We start from the raw sequence: 22174 nt of genomic DNA, 5'->3' as shown, positions 1-22174 counted from the left end.
ACCTGGTGTGCTCGCACATCCATCTCAACATCATCATCTCTGTTACTTTCATCTTCTGGACATGAACGATCTTGACTGGCCAACACTCAGCCCTATACAACATCATTGGTCTGACCACCACTCTGTAGAACTTACCCTTAAGTTTTGGTGACACCTTCTTGTCACACAAAACACACACCGGAAGCGAGTCTCTATTTCATCCATCCCGCCCCAATACGATGTGTGACATCTTCATCAATCTCCCCATCCCCTGAATAATAGACTCAAGGTACTTAAAACTTTGTCTCCTAGGATGACGTGCGAGTCGAGCCTCACCTTCCCTTCCCCTCCCAGAGTTTCACCACTGAACTTACACTCCAAGTATTCAGTCTTGGTACTGTTCAACTTGAAACCTTTAGATTCCAAAGTCTTGCCTTCGTACCTCTAATTGCATGTTGACACCGTTTCATCATTAAATACAATATCATGTGCAAATATCATGCACCACGATGCCTCTCCTGGATATATGTGACGCGTCAGTACGTCTATTATCATAGCAAACAAAAAAGGGCTCAATCAAGGAAACAAAGGCAAGACCCGATTCGAAATTGGGTGACAAGTGAGACCCATCACTTTCGCCCCGAAGAATATTCCTCGGTCGCCTTTTCAAGTTCAACTTTTCCGATTGAGAAGACTTTCACTACTTTTGCCGCTCCATTACATATACAGAACGCCACCAAAAAACGCCACCGTAAATCGCAGAAAAGAGAAGGTTTACAAGTAAGAGCATCCATGGCTCGCCAAGCCACCAGAGTGATTGCAAATCTGTCAACAAAGCTGAACTCTAGCAGCCCCACACCCTCTGCATCTTCGTCCTTGTGGCAGCAGTACAGATTCTTTGGATCGCCACTGCCTCCGCCGGCTGTATTCGTTGATAAGAACACACGTGTCATCTGTCAAGGCATCACCGGCAAGAACGGAACTTTCCATACCGAACAGGCCATTGAATATGGCACCAAAATGGTACTCCTCCCCTCTTTCATTTTATCTGTAACGTGTCTACACATTACAGTTTTGTTTGTGTAACAGAGGTGGATCTTAAATTTTAGACCAGTGAATGCATTAGTACCATAACATCACAATTTTAGTATAATTTTATACTATGTTTTTACAGAAACTCAGTTATATATTTATAGTTTGAGCTGAAAGCAGCGGGTGTACCCGCACCTGCTACATGCTGGGTAACATGACGTTTTTGTTATTCCTTTTTTGATCCATGTAAGAGGACATAATAGTGAAATGAAGAAATATGATTTACTGTTTCGAATTTCTTTGAAGTCCAATTTTGACGATCTCACGCACCCACTGTTCTATCAAATGAGGGCATAACGGATCTCATATTGCTGATGATTAGTTGAACTTGGTTTACTGCTTGTTCATGCTTCAGATAAGCCTTATCATTTTTTTTTGGAAAATTGAATAGAATATGACCTTTTTCTTAGTTACATTTGAGAATGATCTAAAATTTCAGTAATTATTCTTCAGTTTATATTTAAAGGATCATGTAAGTAGTTTTTATCTTATCCTCAGTCATGATGGTCAAGTCTCTTTCAATATTGATGTACAAGTGGCTGCTGGTTCGTTTGTTTAAAGTTCTCACTATCTGGGGTCGGCAACCTTGTAAAGTCTGGATTCCTGGACTACAGTAGTCTGGAGTTATATTTTACTGAAATGGGAATTGTTATATCAACTTCAATGTCTTTCAATTTATATGGTCATATAATTCACTGGGAAGATACCTGCAACTATTTGACCTTGGGATATTGACAAGATCCTATATTGGATAAAGTATCTTAAGACTGAGCTCTCTTTCATTCCACCGAGTGTAGTATTAAATATTAATTGTATAATTCTGTTAAACTGTGATTTTGTGTGGATAATGCTACAATTTCAGTCAATTGATTCTGTTTTTTCTTTCAAGATGAAACAAGTTGTTTTTTAACATTGTCTATTTCTTATGTGCACATTAGAGTCCATTAATGTTATACCTGCTTAGGTTACTGATAATGTCTGAATATTTCATTTGAAAGCACTTTTAGGTGCTACGCTCGCATTAGGGAAATGCAGAAACGCGGACAGCCAAAAGCAAAACGTTTTCCAAGTTGAAGCTCTTTCAAAAAGTTGCATAAGGCGTATGATTATTAGAGATTATCCTTGAGACGTCCCAATCTGTTCCGAGGATTAGTTTTCCAATAAGCAGTTGCATCTCATGTCATCCTTTCTGGCACATTCTTGTGATAGACAGCCTAGCCATAATAGTGTTAGCTTAGCCCTTTCTTCTGGCTTATTTGTTAGCAGTTCTTTAAGGATGTCTATAATAGTGCTTTCTTCCTTTGGAAATGATTCGTATTGTAAGCATCATAGTTCTTTCACTCATACTCATATCAAAAGTTCATGTATGATGCACATCTAAGGGTGTGACCTAGTGGTTAATGAATAGCCTAATTGTCAATTAAGTGAGATGAAAACCATGGGAGACTAGGACTCATATCCCAGTAGAGTCAAAAGATGCTGAGTGATTTCTTTTCATCTGCTTAAGCCTTGGTAGGCAGAATTACTCGGTACCTCTGCTGGTGGGAGGTAATAGGTGTCCAGTTAAATAGTCAAAGTGCGCGCAAGTTGGCCCAAACACCATCGTTATCCAAAACAAAAGTTCTTATGATGTTTTAAACTCCTTGTGTCTTCAAGTTCTTCTCTTCGTTTTTGTTTTCTAATGTTTCCTTGGGATTGTCACTGTTAGTAATGCTGCTAACTTGTTTAAGTTAGTTGGTATTATTTGCAGCCTTCAGATTGATGTCATTTGAGCAAGTATTTAAATTCCTTTCTATTATTGAGCTCCTTATTGATTTCTATCCCATGAAGAAAATGTGATTTTTTTTGTATGATCTGCGCCTATTGTAGACAGTTCGTTCTTTAATGAAATTATTTGGAAAGTTTGTTGTTTAATCATAATGGATATCCGCCCCCCTCCCCCCAGTCTTCTCACTCTCTTTTTAGAGACTTTGGAAAGAGATAGTTCTCTAGTGCTCATTTTGTCTTTCCTGTGCTTAAATAGGTTGGTGGAGTGACACCCAAAAAGGGTGGTACAGAACATTTGGGGCTTCCTGTTTTCAATACTGTTGCAGAGGCAAAAGCAGAAACAAAAGCTAATGCTTCAGTGGTCTATGTTCCTCCACCATTTGCTGCAGCAGCTATTATGGAGGCCATGGAGGCTGAATTGGACTTAGTTGTCTGCATCACAGAGGGAATTCCTCAGCATGATATGGTAAGATACAAATCCATTCTACTGGAACTCTCCTTTTTTTTTTCTGATTGAAGATAAGTGAATTGTCTTTAAATTATAGCTGGAGACTAGAGCTGGTGAATGCATTCTACTCTACCCTTGCACAAGAATTTGGAGATCTACAATTCAATGATTTAGAGACATACAAAATCTTTTTGGAGAAATATACCACAATGCAGTAATACATAGTTTTTCTTCTTTTTACATTTCACTCTTCGGAAAGGAAGCTGCCTCGATATTATATAGAAGGAAGTTGTCTTGAAAAACTTACAATCATTTGAAATCACTAGACTTAACGAAAGATAGGGCACAATGGAAGAACAACATTTATGTAGGCGATACCAATTAGTTGAAAATATATTTTAGTCATGTTAATATATTTCTTTGATAACCTAGTCATGTTACTATGTTTACTTTAGGTCCTATGCTTTTTAGGAGTCTTTTAGGGTGATACCTTAGTGGCCCAACATTCATTGTATCTAATGACTTAGGAGTGATGAAGTGTTCTTTTAATGCAATGGCGTTTGTCGTTCTGGCATTGATCATGTAATGCATTTCTTAGGAAGATGTGGTCTTAGACCGTTCAGAGGGTCCTAACTACGGATTCAAGTTAAAGTGTGTAATAGGTTGCCGGAAGGAAAATTTTTGTGAAAGGAATTTTAGTGCTAGTTGGAGGGGATAGTATCTATTGAGCCATTAATGTTCCGCATATACTATAAACCATGGGACTTAATCCTGTTTGTTGTTATTTACCTCATCCATAACTAGGGGAAACAAGTACTAGCCTAATGCCAATCTCTTGTGTAAACTCACGGATATGGGAACCTTATTTGTATCTCCCACCACTGTTCTCACACTACTAATAACTCCTTAGTACATATTTTTTGTGACATTTATATATTTGATATGTATTTTTTTCTTTTTTAGTATGTATGTCTTTTTTGCCAACATCCCAAAGGCACCTTATCATACACTTTCTCTAGGTTAATGAACCTTCTCCTTTGCCCGCTCACTATATAATTTCACCATCTTAGTAAGAATAGCGACTTCAGTATAGATCTACCAGGCATGAGGTTAATCAGGTTCGTACTGTACTTAGGTCTATGCTCGATCATTCTTAGTTTTTATTTGGCTCATAAGTTTAGGCCCAGAAGAAGTTCAGGAATAAATTATCTGAGGAAGAAAAGACCCATATATGAGCAAAATGTAAGAAGTTTAGGAAGATAGAAGGCAGGAATAATTTCTTTGCTGGTGACTAAATAGTAAATACACAATGCCCAAAACTAAACTGTTCATCTACAAAGCGTGACAAGGGGTTAAGAATGCGGAACTAGACAACTGCAGCAACTTTAAAGATTGACAACAAAGATTATCAACGAAGGCTGAAATCTAAAACTTTTTGTCATGATGGATGTGTTAAGATGCGCAAATGGGCTGACTGATCCCCAAAAAAGAGCAAATGGGCTGAAATTGTGTTAAAATGGAAAGGAACATCTCACGTTAACATTTTTGTTCACCCTTCGTCATTTTTATTTGTTCAGCTTTAGTCATTTTGCTCGTGTATTTTATGTGTCAAACATTGGTGCCATTCTTGTTGATTTATGTATTATTATAGTCATTAGGGGCAACATCGATATTTTTCTTCATCATGCAGGAGATGAAATGGTGAAAGGGGTTTGATCCCTTTCAATGTCCATTTAGAAACGTAAAGAATGTTTTTGCCATAAGGCATTTATAACATTTGTTTCACTACTACTTGGATTAGCTTTGAAGCTGCAGTCCTAAGTATTGAATGCATTAAGATGGGTTCTTGACAACTAGATTGGACAGGGTTTCTCAGAACTGAATGCTCAACTTTAAGGTTTAAATTCTAGTTTCCAGCTGCTCGACTCAACAAGAAAATACGAGTAAAGGGAGATTACAATAAGCTAATTTGATTGCAAGTAATAATCCCTTAGATGAGTTTATTTTCAGGGTTATATAAATTGTTTTTGGGGGTTATGATCCTTTGTTTTTGGGTTGATTCAGTAAATGTTATAATTGGGATTAGCTTGTTAATTGAGCTTGCACCTTTTTGTCTTTTCACTCTGTTATTCTCTCACTGGCTTGTTTTCTTTGCCTGGGTTTCCCATGCAATTACAGGTTCGTGTAAAAGCAGCTCTCAAGAAGCAATCTAAAACTCGGCTGATTGGTCCGAATTGTCCAGGTATTATAAAACCAGGAGAGTGCAAAATCGGTATTATGCCTGGATACATTCACAAACCAGGACGTATCGGAATTGTTTCTCGATCTGGTACGCTGACATATGAAGCGGTAAGATTTATTCTCTGTAAAAATTGTCTATTAAACTTGTCTAAACTGTACGTATTATGTTGCACCCCTCATATTCATGATGAGCCGCTAAAGATTTGGAGGCTTAGAAGATTCTGCCATATTTCCAAAAAATAAAGAATCTCTCAGATATTTGCTTTTTCTAAAATCCTACCTGTTTTCGAAAACCCTCACTCGTAGGATTTGAAGGCGAGAAATATGCGAACGCTTGAAGGTATAGGAACAGCTTCATGTTTTTAGTGATTTTTGGTGTACACATGAGGTTCTCGTTAGACAAAAGATTGATGTTTTCCATAGTGGCCATTTTTTGTGTGTAGCTTTTTTACTTCATGCTTGTATACAGGAGCTTTTTCCACATCAATAAAATTATATACCTTATTCAAAAGAAAAAAAAGGTTTTAAAGCTGAGAGGGGAACGGGGGACACTACCTGTCGCTGTGAGAGTGGTAGGGAATCTATGAGCAATTCTTCTGGTGCCAAGAGAACATAGTTGTGGTTAAAATGTTAAAAGAATCTAGCTGAATGCAAACTTTGTGAAACATGAATAGGATATTATTTTTATTTGGTGTTCTATTATTGATCCATAAATCCCAGTCTCATTGCTGCTTCTAGAAGACATTGTGCTAATAGGTCATTGTTTAAACACTTGATGGAGTTGTTTCTGCCGCTTAATTTTGAATGTATATCTAGCAAGACTGTGCCTTGAAGAGAAGAATTGAGAGAATTCAGATTCCCTTTATGGTTCTCAAAGAGAGAGGGGTTGTTGGGTGCATTAACTGTTGCAGCAAAAGAAAAACCAAGTCTTGAAATAGTATCACTTTTGGCACCATTTAGAGGGGCAAAAAACTCTATTTGATTGAATTTTTGGCACCATCACTAGAGGGGACAATAAATGTAGTTGGCTAAAGATGTTTTGGTGGTCTGAAAAGATCCAGTGTCATTTATGTCTAGGGCATAATTTTATCAGTAGTTTATTAGCTAAAAAGTTAAAACCTTATTTCGAGTTTCTTTTTCCTCTTACTTTTACAATTATTTCTATGGGAAAAAGTAAGTCTCTTGATAAATATGATCTTAAACCTTTTAATATTTAGTGATGGTTATCGGTTTGAAGTGTCTATATTAACATTGTTAAAAGTGCGCTTAAGCTTGGAATCTGGTGCAATGGAAGCGAGGTGTTTTGCCTAGCTTATGTGTGTGCTAGGCACACTTCACGAGTTTGAATCCTATCTAGTGCACACGCTCTTGGTATTTAAATGGAAAAGGGTAGAGGGGTGGACCATTAACCATGGAGTTTCGAAGTTGGAACAATGGATTTCTTGGTTATAAAGAAATGAATGTGTTATGTCTAGTCATTGAATCTGAATTAAAAATTAAAGCTGTATCTTTGCATCTGAATTTTTAAATTTAAGTGGATGATATTGTTTTTACTTCATATATTTCACATTGCAGCTTTTCTCTATTATTTTGTCCATATAATTAGTGCTTGTATTTGTAGTTATTTTTCTTGTTTTACATATACTTTTTTCTCATTTTTTTCTTTTTTCAATCTGCTTTTTACTGAAACTGCACGATCTTTTATGGCGCTTTGCTTATAAAGTCCAGCAGACTTGATGTATTTCTGTGCCTTTCCCCTTTGACCATGTTATTCACTAAACATTTATGTGTTGGAATGTTAATAGGACTGGCTATATCTAGGAAGTCATCGGTCCTTGAAATAAATTTTCCAAGTCAATAATGCTGTTATTGCATGCTTTATCAAAAATAAAATAAAATGCGGTTATTGCATGTTTTAACCAGACAGAGGTCGATCTGTTTGTTTTCTATGGTTTTCTCATTGATGAGATTTAAGGTTCTCATCATTGAATTCTCTATGTGTAAATGTGCCCTGTCATTGTGAATGTTGGGAAGACAAAGGGATAATAAAATGTAGGAAGCGGTACCTAAAGAAGTCAAAACGATCCAGTTTCAAAAAATCTAGTCCCTGCTTGTGAGATAATTTGGACATTTTTCTCTTAGAAAATGACATTGGGAATCATCTGATCTTCCTGGGGAATAGTAATCTACTGTATATATATGCTCTTTTTTATAAGCATTTTTTTTCCTGAACTATTCTTTTTGATATTTGTTTTTCAGGTTTTTCAAACAACTGCTGTTGGCCTTGGGCAATCATCCTGTGTAGGGATTGGTGGGGATCCTTTCAATGGTACAAACTTTGTTGATTGCTTAGAGAAATTTGTTGCTGATCCACAGACAGAAGGTAAACCTTATTGAAGGATTAATTAATCCAAGTATTACAGATGATGGCCAGGAATGACATGTTTTTCTTCTGTGTGGTAGTGTTATATGCATATCTTAGCAGAGAGTAGATGACAAAATAAGATGGTTACTTATATTTTCCAGAATTATCAGATTTCTTGATTAAACTTAACATCTGTTACAACCAGAGTGCAATAGTGTACGGTAAGCAACACGATTTTGTAGGGGAAAATTTGCTAAAGGGCTTTTATAAATGGAGGTGGGCCAGCCCCAGATTGCGGGAAGAAGAAAATTTTCTTACTATTTACCTTGACGACCATCACCAAGCGCCCAACCCAGGGAAAGAACTCTTTTTAATCCTTTATCACATTTATTGTCTCTAGAAATGGTACTTCTTTTTCTTTTCCATAGTGTTGTTAGACCTTAGGATTATTCATTTACTTTACTATCTTTTCTTAATTAAAATTTGATGGGTTGCGAATGTTTTTTACTTTTCCCAGACTTCTCTGCTGCCTTTACCTATTGTTCCATTTATAAGGAACTGACAATGACTCACTTATCAAAAAAGAAAAAGTATGGAACTGAGAATTAGATGATAAACGGAAGTTAGAAGATCTATGCATTATCCTGAAGGGAGATTAGGATCATTCGATCTAATTATAAGTGCCCGTCGTATGACAGGTATTGTTCTTATTGGTGAGATTGGTGGCACAGCAGAAGAAGATGCTGCAGCCTTCATAAAGGTTCGTGATGATTGAAATATTTATGTCAGAGTAAAGTATCCCAATGTCAGGATTATACTTTTGTATATGCTGGCTCATTCAGCATTTTTATGGAATAAATCATATGCTCTTTCATGGTAGTCCTGTGGTGATGTGAATTTCTGTCCACCTTGATTTGGAAAGTTATTTATGATAGAGTCCTAGCCATATTTATGAGTGCCAAGCTGTTACTGCGATACTGTCAAGAGTAACAGTTTTCTTATGGTAAGCTATGTTGCGCGGACTCTCCAAAATGTAGCCGCACCCGTGTCGGATCCTTCAAAAATGCACTACTTTTGGAGGATCCTACACGTATCCGGCCACACTTTCGGAGAGTCCGAGCAACATAAGTGGTAAGTACCAAGGATTTCCTTCATATCCAGCACTATAAAATTTTAATGAGATGTATTTGGTATTTAGGAACTGTATCATTCAAGGTATGCAGTATAGTGTTTATACTGCATCTCCATTGAAGTTCACTGAAATAATTTTTAGTGATGATTGATTTATCAATATTCCAGAATTTTGTCAGATTTAGGTAATATATGTAAATGCGGTTCTTCTTTCTTCAGAAATATTTCTATACCACTTAAGTCTCATGGAATAGTAGGAGTAAACTGTATCACTCACATTCAAGTTATTCAATCTCTAGATTTTATTTCAAAAGAAAACATCTTGATAAAAAATACCAGAAATCCTATCCATGTTGAGGGTGCACCCCACCTGGTAACATTCAGCGTTATAAGAAACTATGCAAGATGGTATTTGTTCCAATAGGTACAAAATTCCTTCCAGCAGAGGATGTTCTTCTTTGCCAGCTGTCAAGGTAAAAGAAGTAAAATAACGCTACCTCTTGATCATGCTTCTTGATCTCTTGTCTTAGTCCGACAACCATATCAGAGATTTAACATCTTGCCATACACCAAAAGTACACACTTCTTTCTATTATCTTTTCAACTGTGGTTTAAATAAAAATATCCCCTCGTTTTAGGTGTCCCTTGCACAACTTGGAATACCTTACCAGTGAACTCATTTATCTTGTGACTGAAGATTTGCTATCTCACTTCCGATTGGAATCTCCACGTTTCTATCTGCTTCCTTTTTATTGTGCTTTTTGAAAGGCCTAAAGTACCTCCAGACCCACACCATTATGTTTTTGGATTCAACCTGTGCAAAGAGAACATTCTTAAGCCCAGATGTATTTGTGCCTTCTTTGACTGGCTCTTTTGTTGAATAACTTTTCTTGGTTCATCATTTTGATTTCCTTTCCACGTATAAGCTTATGGTTCAATCCTCTACACCCTTAATTTGCCCTAGATTGTCTAACAGGGATCAAACCAATAATTTTAAGCTTTTGATCCTGCAACTGTATGCACTGCTCTATCATTCCCTTGTATGAGAATTACGAGAAAGTTAATGATGTGGCTGCTGGAGCATAAGAAGAAGATACTCTGTTAGCTTCTCGTATTTTAGAGAGGATGTTCAGAATCTTTGGCTGATTATTATGCTAGAATTTCTTAACATCCAGTTCTTGCCATGTCTCTGGGTTTAATAGCATTTTAAGCTGAGCTGAATAATATTTGTATTCATAGGATTTGTGCGGTTTTATGTATTTTGCTCCTGAAACAGGAAAGTGGAACTCAAAAGCCTGTAGTTGCTTTTATTGCTGGATTGACAGCTCCTCCTGGACGGCGAATGGGTCATGCTGGAGGTACTTTGTTGGCCAACAACTTGCATGCATTAAATATTTTGACTCTGTAACCTTTGATATTGATAGTTACATTGATCTGGGAACTGATTAAATTTGATTTTGGTTACATACAAAACAGTCTTATGGGAGAATTCCTCATTGGTCAAAATCGTATAATGGGTTGATTCTATGTTAATTCTGAACTATGCCTTCCATTCCCATGCCCCTTAAACCAAAAAATAATGGGAGAAAATTAAAAAATAGATCCAAACTGTTTCTTGTCGATACTCGTGAGAACAATCTGTTGGTTATTGATATTCGGAAGTACTAGGGATACTATTGCACAACCTGGCTCTGCTCTCTTTTTATCTGCCCATTCAAGCTAGTCTTTTTCTTATCTCTTGAGTTTATTAGGAACGGGTATGGCCGCTTTTCTGCTGTGTTATTCTGATCTATACTGAGTTTGCTTTGCTGCATTATCATGAATCATGATGATGAATGAAATTGCATGAGCTATAAAAAGATGTGTCATATTACCTGCTGTCATGCCTAGAGTAATTGTTTAATTCTGATCTTTTTGGAAGTGCAGCTATTGTATCAGGGGGAAAGGGAACAGCCCAAGACAAAATCAAGGCACTAAAGGAAGCTGGTGTTACAGTGTGCGAATCTCCTGCAAAAATTGGAGCCTCAATGCTCGATGTGTTCAAACAGAGGGGTCTTGTGTAGGCCTGTGGCATGACATTTTCATTTGGAAACTTTTTTGTTTGCTTGTTCGTGGACATGCTAAATGATGTCCGGTTATCCACCATTACCCATGGAAGATAATAACAAAGAGAAATTTGATGGATATACTTGTTTATCCAGGAACGGAGAAGAAACTGCAGAAGGGTTTATAATGTTGACATTTTAGAATTCACTGTTATTAGGTCCTAATTTTCATGTTATGACAGGACGTTGCAGTAATGCAATTTATGTTAACAGCATGTTTTTGGACCAAAGCAAACTCACAATCCAAATCTGTGATATTCCCTATCATTGCTCCTTTTGTATTGCTATAGCAATTTTTTTGTGTAAACCAAATGGCTAATAATCTGCCCGTCCGTGGGATCCTTTCATTTTCCCATTAATTGTCACATTTCTATAATGTCATCTTGCACAAATATTTCCCCCTGTTCTGGGTGTGATTTTGGTTCACTACCTCTGTCGTGCGTCGAGTATTATTACGTGGGTAGTAGTTTTTTTCTTCCAAGCGAAGCGTTGAGAGTATTGGTTACCAACATTCAGGGATGATTACAATGTTAAACAATTACAGAGCAAATATTGAAAGGGTTTACGTATCGATGAAAGAGACAATGCTATTCGTATTTGAAGAAGTGTAATAGCGCCATTGACCTTGTTAGCATAACAAGTCATTCCAGTTACTTCATCGTTTAGACTGCTACAATAATCTTGTGCGCGAAATCAAAGGATTCACGATCAATAACATTTCTTTTCACCTTGAGCAAAGAATGTATAAATGCTAGTATTTCCTGTTTGTTTAACCATTTTGAGTTAACACTAATTCGCTAAATTTATCCATTATTGGCTACTACTATAACAATTACCTTCAGTTCAATGAATGATTAGAAGACATGAAATTACCATGATTTCGAGTCACAAAAACAATATTTAACTACGTACTATTTTTCCAGCAATCCTAGGGCCAAGGTCGTACCAGTGTCTCAACTAGTTGGTGAGTGGTCACAATCACAAGGTCCAAAATTTACTCCTACTGTTGTGATAGAAAACGACTAATAACAGGTGGAATCTCGTAATCTCTATTCCCGTCACTCTGCATCTTTATCCATGGCTTCCTCATCATACAGGAAATATGAAACCCGAAAGCGAAATCCAGACCCGAAATCTGCGGTTCTTTTAGTGATAGACATACAGAACCACTTCTACTCCATGGCCAAGCCTATTCTCCCCGCTATCAACACCACCATCGACCTCTGCCGACAGGCTTCCGTGCCTGTGATATTCACGCGCCACCGTCACAAGTCACCGGATGACTACGGCATGCTCTACGAGTGGTGGAACGGAGACGTCATCAGAGATGGCACCATTGAAGCTGAACTCATACCGGAGTTGAACCGGAGAGATGCTGACTTGGTGGTAGAAAAGCACACTTATAGTGCCTTCAGAGGTAATTTCCTACCCCTTCCATTTCCATTTCAGCTTATGTGAGGGCGTTTTTTCGTGTACAGAATGGTCCAACACAAATCACATATATTTGTGTAGCTATAAATAATAAATTAGAGTAAAATGAACAATTTAAAATTATAATTGATGAAGGCAAGAAAAAGGAGAACTAAGGATCGTGAAGAGTCTTGGACTAGTGGAGAATATTATTTAGGAGATTACAAATAAAAAAGGATAAAGGGCAGCCCGGTGCACTAAGCTCCCGCTATGCGCGGCGTCCGAGGAAGCGCTCGACCACAGATACTAAGCTCACACGCATAGTGGGAGCCTGCCCTTTATCCTTTTTTATTTATAATCTCCTAAATGATATTCTCCCCTAGTCCAAGACTCTTACTTCACAATCCTTAGTTCTCCTTTTTCTTGCCTTTCTCCTAAAATAATAGTTCATGTATTATTTCATGGAGTAACAAACATATATAGTTGTACAGGGAGTCCTAACTATGGAAAGGAATAAAGAGGCTATACAAAGAATTCTAACTATGGAAAGAAATAAAGAGGAACATCTTACAGATTTATAATCAATCCCTATGATTGATTATGCTATCTATATATAGTACAAGGAATATGACTACATTCATTCTTTAACACTCCCCTCAAGCTGGAGCATAGACATTGATCATGCCCAGCTTGTTGCAAAGATAATCTACTCGAGTTCCATTCAACGCCTTTGTGAACAAATCAGCTGGTTGCTCTCCTGTCTTCACATAGCCAGTGGAGATCAAGTTTTCCTGAATCTTCTCACGAATAGAATGACAGTCAACTTCAATATGCTTAGTTCTTTCATGATACACCGGATTGACGCAATATGGAGGGCAGCTTGATTGTCGCACCAGAGTTTTGCTGGTATTGGATGCTCCAACCCAATTTCAGTCATAAGATGATGTATCCACATAATCTCACACGTAGACTGTGACATAGCTCTGTATTCAGATTCTGCTAGGGATGTCAATGGATATATAAAAATCGATTAAACCGACCGAACCGTACTGAATCGATTTTTAGGTTTTTTCTAATAAAATTGTAGATTTTTATATAAATATATAACCGTATCGATAATTAGGATAAGTTTTTAGGATAAGTTTTTATTTTATGAAAATAAACCGAAAAAATACCGAACCATACCGAATAAATTTACATGTGAAAAATATATTTATATATTAAGTTTAAATGTCAGTAAGGCATTAAATATTTCTTTGGGTCTTGGAATTATGAAAACAGTTACAAGCCAACAAGTAATTAAACTCAAAATCTTAATTCTCAAACCTATTATGCTACTCCTATTTAAACTAAATTATTTCCAGCATATTCACTAGCAAACTAAGACACAAGGTATTGTAGCAATTATGAGTAGTAAACTACAATGTATTGAATATGTTTCCTTTCGTATGATTTAGATTTATCTTTTTGAATATTCAATTTTCTATAGATTTTATTCTTGAGTCCCAGTCGCGGCTTGGTTAATATCTTTCCACTCGTGTGATTTATATTCAATTTTCAAGGAACGCATTCTTGATATCTAGCTGATGTAATTCTTGGAAGCAACTAAAGAAATAAATAAGCAGATAGAAGTGAGTTTGGCAACCGGGGAGAAGGTGTCTGAATAATCAACCCCATAAGTTTGAGCATACCCTTTAGCCATAAGTCTAGCCTTAAGTCTTGTCACAGAACCATATGGATTAACTTTAACGGTGAAGACCCACTTACATCCCACTAGTTTCTTTCCCTTGGGTAAATCCACCAAATCTCACGTGTGGTTACCCTCTAAGGCATGTATTTCCTCAAGCATTGCATCAGATCATTCAGGATGGTTCAAAGCCTCCTTCACTGTTTTAGGTGCCAAGATGGAGTCTAAAGAAGCAATCATAGATCTAGACGTAGAGGATAAACGAGAAACGAAATTAGCAATAGAATATGTGAATTTGCAAGTACGTATACCTTTGCGAAGAGTAATAGGAAGGTCAAGGTTTTCTGTAGGATCAAGTGGAGGACAGTCTAATGACGAAGGAATTGTTGCAGGACATATATCATTCGTCTCTCGCCTCCGCGAGTAAACTTGAACAATGGCAGTCTTTCTAACACAGTTGGAGCAGGTGCTGAAGGCACAATAGTCAATTGGTGCTCAATAGAAGAACTAGGAAAAGGAGGAACATCATCTGGTTGTTCTGTCAAAGCACGGGTAACCTGATATACTAGCCACTCATCTTCCTCACCTTGACTTGTAGAATTGGGAGTTGCATAGAAGAATGGTGTCGTCTTTGAAAATACCACATCGGTTGACACCAGATATTTGCTAAGTTTAGTAGAATAACACCGGAACCCCTTCTGGAGGCGAGAATAGCCCAAGAAAACACACTTCAATGCCTTGGGATCCAACTTGGTAATAGATGGTCGAACATCTCGAACATAACATGTGCATCCAAACACCTTAAGTTCTAGCGGAAATAATGACTTGTTTGGGAAGAGAACACTGTAAGGCACATCACCACCAAGCATAGTAGATAGTGTGCGATTAATGAGAAAACAAGCTATAGAGACTGCATCAGCCTATAATTGTTTAGGAACCTTCATGTGGAACAAAATTGCCCGAGCTGTCTCAAGCAAATGCCTATTCTTCCTCTCAACAACTCCATTTTGAGAGGGTGTATCAACATATGAAGACTGATGTAGTATACCATGTTGTCTCATGTAGGACTGAAATAACTCTAATACGTATTCTTTAGTGTTATCACTCCTTAGAATATGTACGGAAGCATTGAATTGAGTTTTAACTTCAGCATAGAAGACAAAAAAGTGAGTAAACACTTCAGAGCGACTCTTCATAAAGTAAATCCAAGTCATTCGAGAAAAATCATGTACAAAAGTGACAAAATGCTTATGCTCAATTTTGGAAACAATAGAATATTGTCCCCAAACATCAGAATGACCTAACTCAAAAGCTGACTCAACTCACTTATTAACCCTTGGACCTAACGAGATGCGATGGTATTTTGCAAATCGACATGACTCACAATCCAATGAAGAAATATTCTAAAACTGAGGACAGAGCTTCTTCAACAAAGGTAGAGAGGGATGTCCTAATCGACAATGTGCTTCAAAAGGAGATACAACACTGGAGCATGCAGCAGGCCATGGCTCCCACTCATCAAGGATGTAGAGATCACTAGATAAATATCTTTACCAATAACCTGCTTGTTGTAAGATCTTGAAACAGACAATGATTGGGAAAGAACGCGACACAACAATTAAGGTCTTTAGTGATTTTACTAACAAAAATCAAATTAAAGGCTAAGTTAGGTAGACTTAATACAGATGACAGAGTAATAGAAGAAGTTGCTTTAACAGTTCCAGATCCAACATTACTAGTAGTTGATTCATCAGTTACAGTAACTAGAGAGCGTGCTTTGTGTGACCAAAAGCTAGAAAAAATCTTTGGATTACCTGTTATGTGATTTGTGGCACCTGAATCAATCACCCATTTATTTGAAGAGCTGATAATACATGTTTTATCTGACCCAACAAACTCAGTGACTGAAGATTCCATAATTGATTATGATATTGAAGAAATTTCAGAAACTCATTTGAAATCAATATTGTTGGACTAGGAGCTGTACAAATATTAGCCGTGAGTTAACTATCCAACAGTAAATTGACAAAACCAACAGAATCCCAGCAGCCTCACCAATAATAATAGTCCACGAAATCAGTGCACAAAAGTAGTTTCACAAATCTGACCACAACCAGAAAAAACAGAAGCACCACTCTAACCAAGAAGTCCAATATACAGAAGTCCCAACACACTATCAACAACAACTACCCAGTAAAATCCCACATAGTGGGGTCTGGGGAGGTAATGTGTACGCAGACATAGGGGCAGAGATACTGTTTCCGATAGACCCTCGGCTCAGAAAGACGAAAATAAAATAAAAAACAAGAAAAAAAACAAAAAAAAAAACAAGAAAAGAGAATTCATTAGTAACTCCAGTAGAAACCGTAATAGTAACAGAAGTATAAAAACCAAAATTTATCGAGCCTCAAAATTTAACAGAACTGAAATGACAAATTTGAGGTACTTAAATTTGGTCAAAGTAAATTGCGGATAGAAATGGAAGGACAAAACTTGGTATAGGCCGACATAAAGGAGCCACAGATCTCTCCCAATAACTGAGTTACCAGAATAATACCAAGAATTGTCGAAATGGAGAAGATGAATCTACACTGTTGAACAAGCTTTGTTGCTGCCAGTTCATGTGCTTCCACAAGCCGGTGTTTGGTGAACAATCGCTAACTTCAAGTGGCGCGTGAGATCACGCTCTGGCAACACAGTCCCCGGAGATGCTGTCTCTAGACCGAAAATCTTCTTCCACCTCCTTATATGGTGAATGTGAGACAAACCAATCACTCCCAGGGGTGACCCAAAACGAGACTGAACCCTCTCTCCTAATACAGATAAGGGACTTGATTTTCCCAGCAAAGTTTTGAGCTATAGTGGCTCTGATACCATGTAATAAACAAGGTATAGGAGAATAGTTGATGTATTATTCCATGGAGTAACAAACATATATAGTTGCACAGGGAGTCCTAACTATGGAAAGGAATAAAGAGGCTATACAGAGAATCCTAACTATGGAAAGAAATAAAGAGGAAAATCCTACAGATTTATTATCAATCCCTATGATTGTGCTATCTATGTATAGTACAAGAAATATGACTATTCATTCTTTAACAAAAATTAAATGATTTCTAAATATACAATATGTCTTTTTTTGGGAACAATACGATTCAGAGTGTTATGCGGAAGGTTTTTTGGGGCTCCGAGGTTCCTTTTTGTTCAATTTAACCATTTGTTACGGGTGATGAACTGAACTGACATTATAACTTATGGTATTTAGTAAGGTTGTTATTATAGTATGGAACTTATCAATGTAACTAAATTATGTGACATGGACAAAAGTTAATCTGATGGTTTTGTGTTGAGCAATTATACACTCTTTTCCTATCAACTAATTAACAGTCAATTCTGCTTTAATTTCAAATTATATATATATATTCGTAATATTTGTTTACTCTGCTGGTGGGAGACAACAAGTATCCAAGTGAAATAACATCATTCTTTTATATAATAAAGAACAGGGAACATGCAAGATTGGGGCTGCTTCAAGTGGCACGGCCACTTTCACCCCACTCCCTACTTCCCCCCAGAAAGTTAATATGAAGAACAACCCCCCTGGGATTAGTCTCATGGTAACAGTGCAAAACGTTCAAACCCCACAGACAAACCGTGGAATTCAAGTGGAGAAAGGTAGAGGGTCAGACCCGTTTATCCACCGAATTTCGAACCGTGCGCCACTAATCCTAGGAGATTTCTTGGTTATGAAAAAATTAATATCGAGAACGGATCCTTAAGAATCACTTCTTTTTTGTTCCTGAAACTATAGTAATGCTACTAATTTCTAGTGACAAACATTTTCAGATACAAGCCTAGAGGAGAAACTGTTGGAGATGGGGATAACGGAGGTAATAGTGAGTGGAGTAATGACCAACTTGTGTTGTGAGACTACAGCCAGAGAGGCCTTTGTGAGAGGGTTCAGAGTCTTCTTTTCCACAGATGCTACTGCTACTTCCTCAGCAGAATTGCATGATGCTACACTGAAGAACTTAGCTTATGGTTTCACTTATTTGGTTGACTGCAAAAGGATTCAAGATGCGTTTTCAAATTCCTGAGCACTCAGGTATCATATAACTATGACAAAATATTGTGAATTAGGTGATATTGTAACTAAAAGATACTAGCGGGTGAGGACCGTGGAGAAGCACTAGCGAGTAAAGATTTTGGAATAAGTAGATGTAAGAATAAATGCATGACAAGTTTATTCCCCCAGATGAAAGTGAAGTTAGATTCCGCAATTGTGGTGTATAAATCTAAACAATTAAAATATTTACATTCAGTGTTTTAATTAAGGAGAATGCATAGTAGATTAATTAAGAGGTAGCGCTGAATTAGAATAGGATGGTCGAAATAAACTAGTGTTAACAGAAACTATGTGAAAAGGAGATACTAATTAAGTGAAATGTAAGTTGAGACCAATAACGCTATTTGAAATATTGTGCATTTGTTGGACAAAATTAGAAATGATAACACTTAATAAAGGATGCTCGTAAAATGGCGTCTGAGGTTATTTGATCATATGCTGCATACAGCACAAGGTGCACTTTTTGACTTGTTTTGTTGTTTGACAAATACCAAAAATGTTTAAAAACATTTGCTATTAAAAAAAAACAAGTAAAAAATCTAAAATTGGGAGTTTTCAGCCTGGAAGCACTTGAAAATCTATAATTGGGAGTTTTCAGCTTAGAAACACTTGTGATTTGATCTAGTATTTTATCTAGTACTAGAGCCATGGAAATAGCCTCTAATAGAAATGCAGGGTAAAGCTGCGTACAATAGATTCTTGTGGTCCAGCGCTTCCCCGGACCCCACGCATAGCGGAAGCTTAGTGCACCAGGCTGCCCTTTATCCTTTTTTATTTGTAATCTCCTAAATAATATTCTCCACTAGTCCAAGACTCTTACTTCGCGATCCTTAGTTCTCCTTTTTCTTGCCTTTTTCCGGTAAACTTTTGCATATTGTTTCAGTGATAGTGATCCATTGCCTTGACTTGAGTCTCCACCACATCTATTTCCTGCCCGCTTGTAGCGGTTGGTTAGGCTAGGCCGGTTAGAACCTCTCCGCAGTTCTCGATTCTGATTGAACTAGGTCCTTGAACATAGAACATGAAGTACATTACTCATATGTTTACTTACCTATCCAGATTTATCTAGTAAAATCATGTTTCTTATGTTTGTAATGTAAAATTCACTTATCTATGAATATATCAATTAAAAAGTCACTTGGCTAGATTTTTCAAACTTGCGGTGATCAAATACCTATTTTCCTGCATAGCTTCTATCACTTTGTTGATAAACTTAAAAGCTTCTTCTTCATTACCCTAATCGAAGAATGGTACTACAAGTGCAGATTGTATTATGTTTCCCAATAAAGATTCAGGCAGTGGTGGATCAGTTTGTCTTATATATCGTCTATGTAAGTTCACTGAATATGTCACTGCGTAAATCTTGTTTGGATCCTTTTCAGCATGAACCGTCTCCCTGAAACGGCTCCATATAAAAGCCGATAAAGCTAGAATCCTATAAAAAGAGCATCTTGTACTGTCGAATTACGGATCATCATCTCCTCGTGAAACATGACACAGCATCAGCTAGCTTGTGAGAAATAACTATACCAATAGCCATTCCTCCGCATTCGAAAAAGTTTGCTTGTACTACTAAGCCAAGATCTTTGACACCATCCAACTCGCAAGGAATGAACTTGTTGAATTCTTTAGTAATTGGATTTTTAGTGATATAAGAGGGCTTACATTTGAACGCCCTCGTTGTTGCAGTTGACATAAAGGTTGTTCACGACACGCCCTGCTAGAGGGTAAAATTTGGTGAAGGCCTTGGATAAGGATTTCTTTTTACCCGGTGTAAACCTTCTATGTTTGAATACTGGTGGCTGGCAGGGTAAAAATACACTAGGGGTATGAAAATTGATCAAGATATGAAAGGCTAGAATGCCAAACTTCATCTGGGGTTGGAGAACATGGCTTCATTGTTTCCTTGGATATTACCTCTATTTCAACCTTCGCCCCCCCCCCCCCCCCAAAAAAAAAAAAAAAACAACCTTTTTTTTAATTTAATTTCAAGCAAAAAAATAAGTCTAATTGTTGGAAAACTAATTCAAATTTGTAGTAGGAAACTTCATTTGTTTAGGATTTGGTATTTGCAAGTTTATTTGACTCATACCTAAATAGAATTTGTAGTCAGAATTACTATAGGAATAGACTTTCATTTTTTGTAGTTGAAATATGTTTTGTACATGTTTGCAATAAATTTTCAGCATACGAAAAATAAACTAAGTCACAAAAGAATAAAGCGATTTTATTGATAAATATTGCGGGTTACAACTCTGTGTATCCCTTGATTCTTCCTCCGAATTGTTCTCCGAGATTCGAGGGCTGGATCATCGTATTCTCAAACATAGGATAATAGAGACCTCTCTGGATTATTTAATCTCCATGAAAGTCGATCATTGTACGAATATTCTTCTTGAAGTATTTGATTATCAAGAAGAACATCTATTGATCACGACATTATTTTATGCCTTGATCCCTTTGTGAATATCCCGAGAATTTATGGGATTTTTTTTTGAGACGCCTCTTCAAGGGAATATGTATACCTTTATATAGGTGTGCATTAGGGTTTAGGGTAGAGTAACCTCCAAGAAACCCTGATAGACTCCTAGGATTTCAAGAGTCTTGTAGGATCTTGAATTTTTGATTTAGCTTGATCTGTTAAAATTTCGATGTCTACAAATGCCCCCTACTTCAAGGTTTGTCAGGGTGTAGGCTTGCCGAAACTTGAAGACGAGACTTGAAGTACTCGACCATCGCAACAAATGATTTTGAAACTTGGAGTTTTTGATTTACAGGAGGAAGAGATGAAGGGCAGAACTGGTCTCACTGAGCATGCCAATTTATTTGCAACAAATTATTTGTGATACAAAAATGAATTGCAACCACAATATAAATATGAAGAAACATAATTTTATTGATAAAATGACGCGGGTACAATTTTGTTTGTTCCCTTGATTCTTTTCTCTAGATCGTGCTCTGTGATTCGAGGGCTTAACCAGGGTATTTCTTGAACGTAGGATGATGCGAACTTTCTTAGGATGTATTTGATCCCCAGGAAAAGGAAGAACATCCATTGATCACTTTTGGGGGTTTTGAGAAAGACAATATTTGATGTCTTTGTGAATATTCCATGAATTTTTATGGAATTTCGAGATGTTTTCAAAGTGAATATGTAGCCCCCATTTTATAGGTATAGCTTGGGTTTTGGGTAGAGTACCTTCCAAGCTAGAGTTTCAGGTAGCCAAGTTAGGGTTTCAAATAGAGTAGCCTCCAAGAAACCTCGATGGACTCTACTTGTAGTATCTTAAATTTAGGATTTTATCCAAATTTCATATGGATTTGTCCGATAAAATTTTGTTGTCTACAAATGCCCCTTACTTCAAGGCTTGTCGGAGCGTAGATTTACAAGATCGTCGTAGACGAGGCTTGAAGTACTAGCAAAGAAGACACCACATTCTATTCACTGTGAGAGAAGAAATGAAGGGCAGATTTGGTCCCATTAGGCGTGCCAATTTGTTTGTAATAAATTTGGGCAGAAAAATAAAACTGCAATCACAAACAACTATAAAGAAAAAAGGATTTTATTGATAAACATTGCAAGTTACAACTCCATTTATACCTTGTTTCTTCCCTCTGATTTATTCTACGTGATTCGAGGGCCTTAACGGCGTATTTCTCGAACGTAGGACTTTAAGCAAGACATATTTGACATGTCTTTGATCTCTTAATGAATGTTCCAAGAGTTTCATGGAATTTCAGAGATTACATATTTGATTTCTTTGTGCATATTCCGAGAGTTTATGGAATTGCTGAGATCCTCTTTGAAGGACATATGTAGCCT

The 22174-nt window shown here is 37.1% G+C and overlaps 2 protein-coding genes across 2 annotated transcripts; both read left to right on the top strand.

The window, feature by feature from the left end:
* Window positions 1-537: 537 nt before the first annotated feature.
* Window positions 538-11481, top strand: LOC104230423 (succinate--CoA ligase [ADP-forming] subunit alpha-2, mitochondrial). The gene is made up of 7 exons (XM_009783229.2): window positions 538-1002; window positions 3095-3304; window positions 5465-5635; window positions 7787-7910; window positions 8591-8652; window positions 10300-10381; window positions 10950-11481. The coding sequence occupies exons 1-7, from the start codon at window positions 772-774 to the stop codon at window positions 11084-11086; spliced, it is 1017 nt and encodes a 338-aa protein (XP_009781531.1). The 5' UTR covers window positions 538-771; the 3' UTR covers window positions 11087-11481.
* Window positions 11482-12058: 577 nt separating this feature from the next.
* On the top strand, window positions 12059-18584 carry LOC104230422 (nicotinamidase 2-like). Its single transcript, XM_009783228.2, has 2 exons — window positions 12059-12545; window positions 18072-18584. The coding sequence occupies exons 1-2, from the start codon at window positions 12206-12208 to the stop codon at window positions 18320-18322; spliced, it is 591 nt and encodes a 196-aa protein (XP_009781530.1). The 5' UTR covers window positions 12059-12205; the 3' UTR covers window positions 18323-18584.
* Window positions 18585-22174: the final 3590 nt, after the last annotated feature.

The sequence above is a fragment of the Nicotiana sylvestris genome, chromosome 11, assembly GCF_000393655.2.
Source record: "Nicotiana sylvestris chromosome 11, ASM39365v2, whole genome shotgun sequence".
Classification (NCBI taxonomy): domain Eukaryota; kingdom Viridiplantae; phylum Streptophyta; class Magnoliopsida; order Solanales; family Solanaceae; genus Nicotiana; species Nicotiana sylvestris.
This window is presented reverse-complemented; position numbering and strand designations above follow the sequence as displayed.

Bases quoted from the DNA above. Each gene is read 5' to 3' on its own strand.
- LOC104230423 (XM_009783229.2), top strand. From the start codon at position 772: ATGGCTCGCCAAGCCACCAGAGTGATTGCAAATCTGTCAACAAAGCTG. The intron at 5,636-7,786 runs GTAAGATTTATT...TTTGTTTTTCAG, and splicing joins GTACGCTGACATATGAAGCG to GTTTTTCAAACAACTGCTGT. The intron at 7,911-8,590 runs GTAAACCTTATT...GTCGTATGACAG, and splicing joins TGCTGATCCACAGACAGAAG to GTATTGTTCTTATTGGTGAG.
- LOC104230422 (XM_009783228.2), top strand. From the start codon at position 12,206: ATGGCTTCCTCATCATACAGGAAATATGAAACCCGAAAGCGAAATCCA. The intron at 12,546-18,071 runs GTAATTTCCTAC...AAACATTTTCAG, and splicing joins CACTTATAGTGCCTTCAGAG to ATACAAGCCTAGAGGAGAAA.